Below are 14355 nucleotides of genomic sequence, written 5' to 3'. Positions count from 1 at the left end.
CTGCAAACACTAATTAGCACAGACAGACTTGGATCTTTCTGGATAGCTGAGTGCTCATGCCCGCAGTATGTTGCAGTGTTGGTACACATATTGTTTTCAAATCAAATATTTAGATACTATTCTGGAACAGCTGGAACTTATGTGAATCCTTATTAAATTAAATAGTTGACATCTTTTGACACACTTTTTATAACAGCAACAAAAAACCACAGGCATAGAAAAGACTTGATGATTGTAATCATGCTTTCCTCTTCTTTTTTGATTGAATCAGAATGCATTCTGCTGCTTTTTTTTTTTTTCTTTTCTAAATCAGAGAATAAGAGAAAAGTATTTTAATTACAATCCAAAGCAAAAAAGCACAGCCAGAGAAACCCTCCTTTCTTATTTTTCAAGGTATATGGAAGCTGGGTGGCGGTGCCAGTCTGTTACAGAATATGCAATCAGTCAAAATATAAAGATTGAGATGGCCTCAATGGCAAACAAACTTTGAAGTCCTCTGTTCCATCAATAGTTTCATGATCTCTGTCTACAGCACCTGGAGGTGTTATTAGACCTTGTGGCAGAGGCTGATGAGAAGCTGCCACACAGGCACTCTTTAATCCCCTCCTCCTCACAAGCATTTTTACAGAACCAATTGCTGCAGCTGTGAAGGCCCTGAAGAGTACTTACACATTCTCCTGCCATTGGGAGAGGGGTTTTAAATGGGCATCTCAGAATTTGAATGCTGGGGTAAAAGACTCTGACTGTAGCTCAGAGGCAGCTCCCAGAAAAGGAAGAGATCAATGTTTCAGTGGGTGAGATTTAAAGAGGTCTCCGCTGGAAAAGCAAATGCAGAAAGCCCCTTTAAGCAAGAGTAGTAGATGGCCTGAGGGGTCGCTCTTAGAAAGCTGTTGAGAAGCTTTTCTGAATCAAAAAAGGCAGTAAAATATGCTGATACTGCCACACAACTGTGTGGGATACCATCTGAAAAAGCATCTAGAACCAGCAAGATGCAGTGATCTAGATACACAAATACCAGAAAATTCATATATGCTCTTCATATCAACTACATATTCTCTCCTGAAAATTACATATTCTCTCCATGCTGCATTAAAATCAATGATATCTGGCTTTGTAACTCCTATCGGGGGGAAAAAGTGAGAGTAAACTACTAGATGATTTTGGAATGCGCAAAAAATCGGAAGAAACAGGAGGTAGAGACAAAGCAGGCATATTGATAAATAACAAAAAGGAAAACCAGAGGAAGATTATAAAATGTGAACAAAGTGTTGTAAAGATGAAGAGGAAGACAAAACAACTAAAATGCACACAAATATGAAAAGCAGGCAAGAAGCAAGCAAAAGGAGAGGCAGGTTTTGCATTTAAGTAATTCCTTTTTAAAAATTAGCAATTGTTTTATAAACAGATATAAAACCTTCTCAATATATTAGGAAACATTTACCCTCTGTCCCTGCAGTGCCAACAAAGTAACTAAATGTTCACCCTTAATCAAGTAAGTAAAAACCACAAAGCACATGGCAACTGCTCACATCTCAAAAAAACCCTCCAATAAGATCAAGTTTTACTTTAATCAGATCACACTATCTTTTTTGAAGTGAACAACTACTCACATCTCAACATGAAAAAACCTCAATTTTATACAGAGCAACTAAGTAGGTTTCACACAAAGAGAAAGAGAACAGGGGGGTTGCTTTTGCTGTGGGAGAACTGCATGTAACATTTTGGTAGAGGCATTCTACTGTAAACGCATCTTTTAATAAATTAGTTACCAAATGTGTACATTATTTAAATAGTGTCTAGCTACAAGATGCAACTGTAAAGTACAAACTCTCTTAACTGGGAACAAAACCTATGACAGCAAGAGTAAATTTAGTTTTAAGAGTACCTGAATTTTTAAAATCAAGATACTGCTCTGTGCATGTATTATTATTCTAATTTATTGGTGTGATAAATATATTTTAAAGTATTTTGATTTTAAGAAAAAAAAAAGAAAAGCATAGTAATAAGAATAATAAGAAATAGTTTTCTTTGAACAGGAATGTTCAGATTGAAATCAGAAAATTATATACGGAGAAGTTCAGATTCACTAAGGCAGTTATCTTATGTTCCTATTAATAAATATCAGTTACCTGCAGTTTACAGTACAAAGGTATGCATGCTTTCATAACTGAAGTCCATCTCCTGTAGCCTAATGGTGTGAATGGACCTCCTAGCTGCATTCTCCTGCAAAACCAGGACAGACAACAACCCATGATTCTGCTCTTCCTCGAATTGCAGCAAGTATCTTGACAGTAGTAGATTACTATTTCCACGCCACACTTTTGTAAAAAAATTGCCATATATATGTAGGATTAATTCAAGACAGAACAAACCCAAGTTCCTCTCTTATCCTTTCATCTGGAATTTCTACGTATTTCTACAATTAATTAATAAATTATTGGCCATTTAATGTCTAGATCTGTGCAGTTTAAAATGACCACCCAAATTTTTCTGCATATCACAGAAAGACCAAGTATAGCATGATGTGCGTGCTTGACTGTTCTCTCAGTCTAATTCCTTTTCTGGTGAAGTCTGAAAGGAAGAACTTCTAACCATTTCCTGAACGCATATCTAGTTAATAAGAAAATTGTCCTCTGTCTACTTCTGCCTGAGATGTGTATTTCACCCTGTCACATCATTGGTAGACCATAAAACAGCTTCAGACTTACAGATGGATTCACCTACTTGCAGGTTAAGCCAAGACAAATCGACATGCCTCTCTACTGTCTTTCTAGTATTGATGGACAGAAAAGTTTCAGGTTTGAATGTAGTCACTCTTTCATACTGACCCTAGAAATGGAACAGATTAAGCAGGGAGAAGTGGTAAGTAAGCCCACACATGAGTAACATTTAATTAAAGTAATTCTGTGGGTAGGTAGGTGGGTGTGTGGGAAAGCTCAAGAGACAGATGTGTGGGAGAGGAATGGAAACTTGAGAGTATAAACAGGATTTGGAAAAAATATTTTCAGGGTTGGGCTGGGGGTAATAAGCCACTAAGCCACCCTTAACTGAGACCCATGTGTAATCATGCAGGAGAGTAAGTTTAGCACTTGTGTAACCCTGGGCAAAGACTGTCACATTAACAGGAATTCAGCCTTATGATTTAAGAAGAAAGGAAGTCTATCTGAATGATCTTCAATAGCTTTTAACTGCAAACCTTGCTAGTTTTCCATCTACCTGTGCTACCTGACCATTCTGGCCTCTCTAATGGAGAGCCAGTTTCTTGCAAGCAAGGACCTAGGGACGCTGCTGGTTCACCAAGAAGTTACAAACATATTCTCCTCATGCCATTGCAGAAAGCATTCCCAGCAACATGTAAGTTTATACTGAAATTACAAAGACTTGGTGCAGGGAGGAATGGACAACTTCTGATAAAGTTGCAAACCATTAACTATCATTTGCATGCCAATTAAAAGAGAATGGAAAACATCATTAGTCTTACCTAACCTAGCACAGCCACTCCTGAATTTAGTGAAAATGAGAGCTAATTTTCACCACAAAAAATCCCCCCCATAAGGATCAATTTTAATTACCATGTTACAATGTGAAGCAAAGATGCAGAAGGTCAAAGTCGTAATTAGCTATTTCATCATACCAAGATCCCCTCTGAAATTTATGCTCAGTTTATTCAGCAAAATGTGCAACAAAGGTTTTTCTCAATACATCAGAACCTGAAGTACAGCCAAAGCATTTGGATGCCACGGCTACTTAGACTACATAGAAAGAAGAAAAAGTCAGTAATGTAACATGTAAAAGGATTGGTATGGAGAAATGAAGAGCTCAAGAGACAATCAAAAAAGCAATATAGTTAACTCTTTCGGGGCCAAGCAGGAAGAAAATTTTAAATTGATCAATTGGTCAATTAAACTTGGCAGATCAGAAGTTAATTTGTAATGTTTTTTAGAAGAAACATTTCAAGTTGGAGTAATATGACTATATCTCTGATTTACAGTGTGATTGAAAAGACTTCTGCAATGTTTTGTGCTTTAAATCTGCTTTAGAGTTGGCTGGAACTACCTGTTCAAGGGATCTAAGAACTGTCAGTCTGCGACACAATGAACATTCAGAGGGGTATTCAATGGCATTCAGCTACTTTATTTGAACAAACATGACTAGAGATGACAGAGCGTAATTGCTCTCTTTATCCCTGGGTGGGGTTTTTGTTTTGGGGAAGGAGCTTCAGCCTTATTACTTCACCAATTTCAGGCACTCAAAAATCATGAGAGGAAGTTAAAACCACAGTATCTCAAAAAAACCCAGAACAATCATTTTTATCATTCAATATCACCTTTGCAAATCAAAAGGAAAAAGAAGCTGAGGTGATACCTAAATCACAAGGATCAGTTACTGAGATTTCAGAAGAACACCAGACATGCTGATATGCATGCAGTGGCACAATTAGCTGGCAGCGTAGCAGCTGCTCTCCTCACATTGGACACCCACTCACAGAATGACAAGCCCTGTATGGGAGCAAAGGCTAAGTTAACTCAGCAACACAGGAAAAAAAAAAAAAAAAAAAAGGTGGTTATCTTCTTATCAAGGAAAACAACTAAGTATACGAACAGGCACTTTATAAACAGTATCACAGAAAACAGTTGGTTTAAGGTTCTGTATATCCTTGAGAAGAATCTATTTTAGAGCATGCATCGACACATACAGCTGCTAAAGTGAGCAGTATGTTCCTGCTATTCCTTAGCACAGGCAAAGAAATACACATGGGGCATAGTTACCAAGTTTACATGCAGGGCTCTCAGCAAGGAAGCCTCTCAGAAGTAATAATGGCTATGATCACAAGTCATTACCGTGCCTCACCAAACTAGCACAGTATTATGTTATCTATTTGGGATGTCAGTTTTGATCTCTTCACTATAGAGTAGGACCTGGACCAGGTTGCATGCTTCTGCAGCTCCTGAAGCACTCAGGGTCTTGAAAAAATGCTCCTTGAAAAATTTTCCTCAAGTAGCAGTTGGGACCAAATACAATAGGTAATATAAACGAAATAGCATACCATGCTGATACAACAGCCTATGCCAGCAGGGTATGATTTAGATGAATAAACAGTGCTGTAACTATTGTTAAAGTATCATCAAATATCTAGCATACTGGTGCCTAACATCTATAGATGAAAATATGGGATTGAAATAGAACAAAAACTGGGTCATTGATAGCAGTTGGGAATAAAAAATATCCATGGGGAAATCTGACTTGCAAGACAGGTGAAAAGGGGGAGCACAGTCCTCTGAGTGTCACTATTTAAAGAAATGATTGACGTGGTTATCCGCACTGCAATTCTGCACTGCATGCTCTCCACACAGAGCTACACACAGAGGCGAGCCAGTCACTTTTTCTTCCCAAGCCACAAGAGGCAGTTCCAGGATCCACGTTCCAGGTGCACTGTGAAAACGTACTAGGCAAAAGCAGAATATTCAGGGACAAGAACACCAGCTGTGCTCAGCAGCACTGAGAAGTGTCCCACTCACTACGCATATACTTGGTATGTTGGATTTCAAGGAAGTTTACCTCAAGGCTAACAAGCACAACCACAGTTACGTGATGAACCAGCAAATTACAAAGAACTGTCTTTTAAACATCTCTACTTCAACGACACGCTGTTGTAAGAACAACTGACAGACACATGTAAACCAAGTAGGATACAGCCCACTGATTAATATGGAAGAGAATTTCTTGAAACAGCTAACATATCCCATACCCTCAAGGGGATGGACAGACCAGGAATAAAATAGTAGGAGAGAAGGAGGATAAGAACTAAGCATTAGGGAGAAAAGAAAAGAAAGAAAAAAACCCATCACTTATACCAATAACTTACATACACAACAGAGCAGGACAAAGAGCTAATAAGAAATAGTAATATGCTGCAGAGAACTGTAGTAACATTCTACCCACCTGCAGGCTTAGACCATGCATTAAAACGCTTCACTATAAATCATTGCTACTGTCAGTTTTCTTACCCAAATTAAAAAATGCAATAATCAGCACCAAAAAAAAAAAAAAAGAAAAAAAAAAGAAAAATCCAAGGTTGTATATCTTTCCCTTCCCCTTAACAACTAAGTTCAACACGGTAAATAATTTTTCAGTACAGAGTATCACTAAGCCTTCCTAAATCCTAAGATGAAGAGACAGCTTCTGCAACATGACTGAAGAATGCACAAACCTGGACATAATGAACACCAAGAAAAGAAATCATCAAACTTACAAAACATTAGAGTTCAAAGAATATACCAAATTTTAAGGTAAAGCAGGGCAACTATAACAGACATCTAGTATCTAATATATCAATTATTTTCACACAAAAGAGTATCAAGTTCAGTGGATGCCACAAGAGGAATTCCGGTAGTAACCAAGCTGAAATTTAGTCGTAACAGTGAAGTTATGCGAAAAACACCTCATCATCTTCAACGACCAGAGACAACCCACACCTCTGCACTACATGTCTTCTACAGGTCTCCAGCAGTGCTGCATCCCCTAATGCCATGCTGGGTATCGATTCAGAACCACCTTCGGCAGAAAAGCACTATGCACTGAATCACCAACGCTCCTCCAACTGCATTTTCCCTTGACGACTCCTATCCAAGCACAAAACTTATCAAGGCTTTTCAGCTTGTCAAACCTGGTGAATTCACAGTCCAAGGCAGAAAGACTGCACAATGACCTCAAGTTTTCTCTAATGCAAAAGTAGGATTAAGTTCAGAGCTGAATATTATTTTATATACACACACATACATAAAACACTGAGCATTATTACAAACTGAGTTTTTACCACATCATGATATTGACTTCCGTTATTAGTATAATACACTTATAATAGGAAACACTAGAGATAGAATATTTAATTTATTACCTGTTTTCTTACACATGCCCAGTTGATGCCCTTTGTATTTACATACTTATCTCCCACTGACATCCACAGAAGTTGTGCATGAAAAACCACAGGCAAAAATTGAACAAGTTTTACTCCCAGAACTATGTATGTACAATATTTGCATATATATATGTACACAGGTAAAAGGTGATTTCATATTTCACAAAATAACCAAATGTCTTACTGAAAAATACTTTAAAATATGTAACTATATAACATAACACTCAAAACCGCTCTGCAAAATCATCAGACATTACTTTTATCATAACTTTGTAACACACTTATCATTGATCCATCCTTCTTGAAAGAAGCAATTTATTATTTTTCTTAATGGCTAAAAGCATGTTTGATGCTATGCAACTCCAAAAGTCTACCAGCACTTAAATAACCCAGTACTGGATGAGTATTGATTATGCATATACTCAGATGGACTACTTCCTTGATTAAAGTTAAACAAACATATTGATCCAAAAAGATGAAAACCATATTATTCAGAGAAGACTCAAAGTAACTTTTGACAGTATTTTATTACCTACAGATGATTTTATATTATTTCAGCTAAATCATCCTGTCTTTATTTACTTCTCTTTCATCTTGTACATTTTCTCCTGTTTCATAGCATCCAAATACAAAGTTAGCAATCAAATGCAATCTAAACACATCTTTTGTCCAAAACTTACCCTAACAGAATACTGTTTTACACTATTTTATCAAAATAATAACTAAAAATTTTCACTAGGAAATACACTTTTTGTAAGTACAAGAGCATTTCTAATCCTACATCTTCACTGTTAAATGAATGTCCATTAAATTATGTCTGAATTAGGTAAACATAACATGCAGAAAAGTAAAATCTTAACAACATCAGAACATTCCATACTCCTTAATTGCACTTTTCAAAGTGCTTGTTAGTCAATTTGAGCAAAAGCAAGCAAGAAAATGTTTTTTCTTAACTGAGAAGAACTTTGGAAATAAACTGAGAGAGAAGCGTAAAGCAAATGGCATGTTTTTTGAAAGAGTAGATGCCCAAGCCAGCTGAAGTCCACAGAAAGTCAGTGCTACAAATGACAAACGATACCCAGAGCGTTATATTCAGGTATTATGTGTGCTCTTTCAAGAAGCTCAAGGTATGAAAGGGTTCGTGCAATGTTTTGTTATAAAAAGTAGAATCCAAGAGGAAAAAAAGGATCCCCTCCTATTAAGTTGTCAACAAAATACTTTTGTTTTAATCAAAGAAAAGCATACATTCTCCTCTGATCAGATCTGTCTGCTTTCATAGCATATAGAAAACACTATATATTCTGTAAGGCTGTATTCATTAATGTCCCACACCAACTTGACGTTGGTTTCAAGCACTGTCATTTTGGTAGGTGCCATTTTCGGTAGGTCTTCACACCCACTTTGAAAAGCTCTGAATGACCAAAGACAACATAGGAAACCCCTGCTAGAGCCTACAGATTCTACTCATAAGGAAATCAAGTCTATAGACTTTGTATATTAACAGCACTCTCCTTTGCACAGAATTGCAAACCTATAAAAAAACTGATGATTGGAATTTTGTTCAATTTGCAGCAAATGGGGATACTGACAGTGGTTCCAGCTGGGACAGGATCACACTGTATGTTGCAGAAAAGGATTCAAGAGAAGTTGCGTGGAACCTTTTTATTTTTATCTTTATTACTTATATCTTTATTGGGGTTTAAGTTGCACTAGATCCAATGTGAGCTCTAACTTCAGTGTATGATTCTTTCAGACAAAGAGAAAGAAACTGGGACACACAGAGAAAGTCCATGTATGTGTCTAGCCTCAGTGTGGATTAAGTCCTTCATGGATGAGGTTAAGTCACTTCTGGTAGCAGTTCTACAAATTAGGTAATTGCCCTGCAGCTTATTAGCTTCATATTTCAAAATTTTTCGATCCTTTTTAGTGGTATATCCAGGTTCACATGTACATAAATATGCATGTGAATAAGAAAATTCAAAAACTGATCTTGCCTCCATTAGCTTGTCAAATCTACATTAATCACAACAGTATCCTTTTGTGGATGATTAATCAATTGATTATTCCTCTCTATATGGGAACCTACCAAATAAATGCTGCTATGTCCCCACATCAATTCCACTTTAAAGTCTTTAAGACTGGAAACCAGCTATTCAGAAAGCTAGCAGAAACTGGAAAGAGACATATTTTTTTTCCTTCAACAATAAAGAACACATGGAGTTTCAGTGTTGACACAGTGCTATTGAAGCTGTATTTCATAATAAAAACTTATATTATTAAACCTACAGAGAGATGTACACAGCTGGACCCTCATAATATTACAAAGCTCATGTCAAATCTGTCTGGGATCCATCTGCATATACCTGTTTATAATGTCTCTACAGTGTATTAAGTGCGAAGATAAGACACAGCATAACAGATTTTTAGATCTAGGTACCCATAATTGAATAGTGCAAACAATATCTGACTGTAAATTTGTAAAACTAACTGGTGAGTAATATGTTAAATGTCAAGGCTACTTTGAACAATGTAGAGCCGTAAAGACACACTTGCAAACTTGTATTTTCAATGCATTGTTCGCCAGGGAGGGATAGTATCCACAACTTTCAATATAACATTGCAATTTAGAAAAAATATCTTTTTAAAAAAAACAAAACAAACCAAAACTTTCTCAAAAATACCCTAAAGTCAAAAGTAAGGAAATCTAATTCTTTATAAACAGCATGGGAGCTACTTCAAAAAGTTATGCACATTCCTCTGTAAGAAAGGAAACAGGAAGGCAAGAAAAGGATCCATAATAAAAAGAACAAATAACTACACTACATTCACCAGATACAAAAGGTTAGTGGAATTGAAGCGTTATCCTTCAGAGAATGGAAATTCACTCCAAGTGGAACCAGAAGGGAGAAAGTGTATGACAGGTAAAATATAAGTTGGATATTAGGAAGGCAAAAAGGAAATAAGAAGAGCAGAGAGCAAAGGATACAAAAACAAATAACAATAAAGCCTATTAGTATATCAGAAGAAGGAAACGTTCAAGGGAATCATTGGATTTGCTAGAGCTGGGATTGAATAGAGCACTCGAAGAAGATAAGGGCATTGCAGACAATCCAAATTATTTCTTTTCATCAGCCTTTGCCATGGAAAATGGAAAAACGCATACCTGACTTTTCTGATAAAGAGACTAACACTTCTTCAAACTGAAAAATCAAAAAGGGGTGAGGAAACACAATAAATTGAAAGCAATAAATGATGAGGGATGAGTTCCTGTCCCACTCACATTATCAGGTGTTTACCATTGATTTTAGCACCGACAGTCTTTTACTTCAGAACTGAATGGCAAACAGACCAAGACGTACAAAATACGAAAAGGCTGAGCTGGGCATCACAGTGGACTGTTCAGTGTGCAGCAGTGGTCAAAAGAGCACGCAAAATGGTTGAATATAAAAAGAATGAGATAAGGACAGTAGGAAACCCTATATTTTCAGTAAATATCCAATCTCTTCTGGACTATTCAGCTTAGGGTTCTTGTTCTAAAGAAATAAGAGTGGCATATGACAAGAGTTTGACAACAATCAAAAATTATTACGGAAAGAAATTTAAAAAGCTGGAAGGAACTAGGATGTTAACTTAGCAAAGAGATGAGTAAGAGGAGACACTGTAAAGCTGCAAAAATTACTATGGGATTTGTACTATGAGGATGCTTTTCAACTTAAACTTTCTCACACTATTAGAGCAAAGGGCCAATCAGGGCAATAAAATGTTAACCAGTGAAAAATAAAAGGACTGAAACATTTTACTTTATAAACCACAAAACTGTGTAATTAATTCATAAGGATATCTCCGTGATAATAGCAAGGAATATTCTTTTGTGCTTTTGATGTTGCTTTTCTTTCCTGTTCATACCCATACAAATAAATCAGTGACACGGCGATAAACATAAATAGTCAGAATGCATGCAGCTTTCTAGGCTGGATATACGCCAGGGGAGTAAGGGGAGGTAAGATGAGGTATGGAGCACGGTTGTGGCAAGGATGAGGACAACTAGTAGAGATGTTTCAAGTGCATGCTCAAACTGCAGTGTGCTGTCTGTTCTATACTAGGTCCTACGCATGTATTGCAGGTGGTTGATGGCTCAGACATTGGTCAGCTGTTGTCATGGGATATATTGGGTCCCAATCTAGAATTAAGACAGAAGCACTAAACTATCAGTGTGTGAAGTCTGTGACTAAAATTACAATGTAGGTCCATCCAAGCAGTCTCTTGCATAATTCATGACACTTCAGAACTTCATATATAAATCAAATAGAAGGAAAGTCTATCATTTCTGCTCTGTCGAGCACAGATCCACACACAACTTTGGTAATGGCTGCACAAACAAGCTCTCTAGAAAATACAGTATTACAGACATACTCTTCACAATACTCATTCACACCGTTCTGCAAGTAATTTCAGTACACTATCATTCAATTATCACTTCTATCGAGAACTACTCCTAAGTGTCAAAAATACAGAGGTCATTAAAAATAACAACATGAGTCTGGTTTGGGTTTGTGTGGGGGTTTTTTTGTTTGTTTTTGTTTTTTTTCACAAATGAATGCTTACAAACACTCTTTTCCAATGTTTTCCCTTATTGGACTTAGTCAAACTTTATTATATGATTCATATGCTTGCTATTAATTATTTTGTCTGTCTAATACTGTAGAAAAGGGAACTACAGATTCTACAAAGCTCCCACACTTACTAAGAGGCTCCAAAAGTAGCAAAATTGTAGTTTCCAAGTTCAACAATAAACTCTGACCGACTTTCAACCTTGAAATGGTGAGGAATTCTAACACAAATGAAGTGCAAAATTATTAAATGTAATGTAAGAATAAATGTTATCAACAAATATACATGTAACTTGAAACACACTGCTTTAGAAATAGCTGTAACCTTGACTTACTGTGGCTGTGCCGGAGACAGTTTGTGCATTTGTGTCAGCTGCACTCTGTTCAGAGTGTGTCTGAGCAGGAGGGTACATGTTTAACGTGTGCTCTGGAACAGTGGTTTGGCCTGTGTAGTCTGGAGCTGGATGAGGATGCGGGGCTGTGTATTCTGCAGGGATACCATTCTGAGGTGGAGCAAACTGGGCTGAGGCATAAGGCTGTGCCATTGTGTCAGGAGGTGCTGTAGCTTCCTGATTACCCTGTAAAATCAAAGGAAAAAGAAAAGGAAAAAGAAATGTGGCATGAGATAAAATAAGCGATGATCCTGCACATGTAACACAAAGTGATGATAGGATTCTGCTGAGATTGGTGGCCTGAAAAGGCCACAATCGTTGTTTCTTGAGGAGAAAATTTCTTATCTGAATGAAATCCATTTTGCTAGCCTTATTAAATCTTATTATAATTGGACAAACAAATCTGCTGTTCTCTGGATAACTGTAGACTGTTCTTTAACTGGGAAAGGTCAGTGAAATCTACCTGAACTAATGCCTCAACTCAAGACAACGAAGAGGGACAAAGCTCAGTTTATTCCAAAGGCTAGAGTGCAGCTGCAAACACAGAGCTCTGATAAGGTTAGCCCGTGCTCTGTGACCCGTTCTGACTTACCACTTGCAGAACACAATATATGCAACCTACAGACAGAGCAGGATTTGGGTGCATACTGTTAACATAACCAAATATTGAAAATATTTATATGAAATAATGCTCTATGAGATATTCAGAAATACTTTGAGGTGCACTGAGCAACTGCATGCCACAAATGCAAAAGAAAAAAAAAAAAAAAGACCCAATCAAAATATTAAACACTTGAATCTAAAAACGCATCATTTCAAAATCTCAAGTTAACATAAAAGAAAAATTCTGTTATAGGCTGTCAAAAAAAATAGATTTTAGAACTTTAAAGGCTTTACATTTGAAGACAATAGTATTTCATTTCCGTATTACAATAAGCCTATACAATTAAAAACAAATGCCCTCATCTCTTTATAGCTAGATCCAACTTTATAATTGCTATAATAAAGGATAGTCAAGCATGTTAATTTATCAGTTAGAGACTTCTGACTAAATGCTCTGCTCATACCAAATAGTAATAATTCTAGGGGGGGGAAACGTACAGAACCATCTTTCAGAACCTATATAAAAGATGTCCAAACCATGATGGTGCTGATGACACAGCATCAGAAGCCATTAATACAGTGACTATCCCAAACTCAGATGAGCTGATTTACGAGGTAAAATTATCCTTCTAAGTATCAAGTAATGTAAAAATGAATATTTCCGTAAAACTTTAATTAGTTTTTAAAATACTCTGTCATTCTCCCACCAAAGCATGTACAGGTACCTGCACAGGACTGTTGTAGGGATTTTGCTTATTTGTACTCATCAGTCCTTGATTTCCTCATTTCCAAATAGGCTGGATGAATAAAAGCACTTCGTACTTCAGGACATTTCCAGCCAATTTCAACTAATTCAGAGTTGAAAGTTCTCTGACCTGAAGTGGTCCTAAACTCAGATGTTTTTAAGAACTTGCAAAATCACAGCACAGGAATAAGCGCTGGTACATGGCAGGCTTAGAAGGGAAAATTAAATTTTCCTTTGTAAAAGGCATTCAGTGTGTCCTAAAAAATTAAAACTTTATATCAGCAAGCGAAGCCTCCTTAATTTTAATCCCATCTTTGCTACTACTTTAGTGTATGGCCTTGAGCAAGTAAGTTTATGTTGCTTCATTTAGCCATTTTTAAAATGAAAACAGTGACATTTACCTACTTCACAGGGTTAGGTCAGTAAGTTTCATTTGCATATATCTACAGTCACTCCAAGGTTAATGCTGCACTGAAACTTGCACTGTTTAAATTTCAGTGGAGGTTAAAAACTCTTGTAAATGTATATTTGTATACTCACATTAAAATGGCAAGGTCCCTTTCTTATTTCTTTCACCTAATATTTTCATTATTAAAAAAAAGAGTCCAGATGAAGTAAAAACCAGCAATGACTGGATTATACCAGAGACATTTATTAAGTGTTAAAGAAGTATTTTTAAAACTTGTGGGGGATGCAGGTGACCTTAAATTTTTTAATCAACTGTTTCAGGAAGGACTTCAGCAAGTGGTAAGAATGAACAACAGCAAATCGAACTTCTGCCTGTATAAGCATTTTCACTGGGCCGGCTTTGAAACACAGTAGCTGGTTACTGCTGCTCCTTAAACTATTCCTTGATGTCAGATGCTAAACATGGCATTAGAGTCAGCAGCTGTTAAAAAAGAACAGTAATGGCAACAAAGGGACCAAGGGCTAATGTCCAGGTGCATTTGATCTAAAGATTTTTATACTACCTCAGGTCCTAAACCAGATGTTGCTGAGACCCCCACTGCTTCTCATTAACATTGACAGCAGTTCCATGAGACCCTAATTAATATTCAAAGCATTCACACTTAGTGCTAACTACAG

General features: G+C 36.7%; 1 protein-coding gene across 26 annotated transcripts in view; it reads right to left on the bottom strand.

Moving 5' to 3' along the window:
* The window catches only part of LOC141919139 (RNA binding protein fox-1 homolog 1), a 766805-nt gene that overhangs the window by 134441 nt on the left and 618009 nt on the right, over positions 1 to 14355 (bottom strand). For all 26 annotated transcript variants that reach the window (XM_074814133.1, XM_074814139.1, XM_074814151.1 and 23 more), the window contains one exon: positions 11865 to 12107. In XM_074814133.1, coding sequence (XP_074670234.1) covers positions 11865 to 12107 — 243 coding nt within the window. The remainder of the gene's footprint in view (positions 1 to 11864; positions 12108 to 14355) is intronic.

This window comes from Strix aluco, unplaced genomic scaffold (assembly GCF_031877795.1).
Source record: "Strix aluco isolate bStrAlu1 unplaced genomic scaffold, bStrAlu1.hap1 H_1, whole genome shotgun sequence".
NCBI classification, from domain to species: Eukaryota; Metazoa; Chordata; class Aves; order Strigiformes; family Strigidae; genus Strix; species Strix aluco.
Note: the sequence above shows the minus strand (reverse complement) of the source record. Positions and strands in the feature narration are given on the sequence as shown.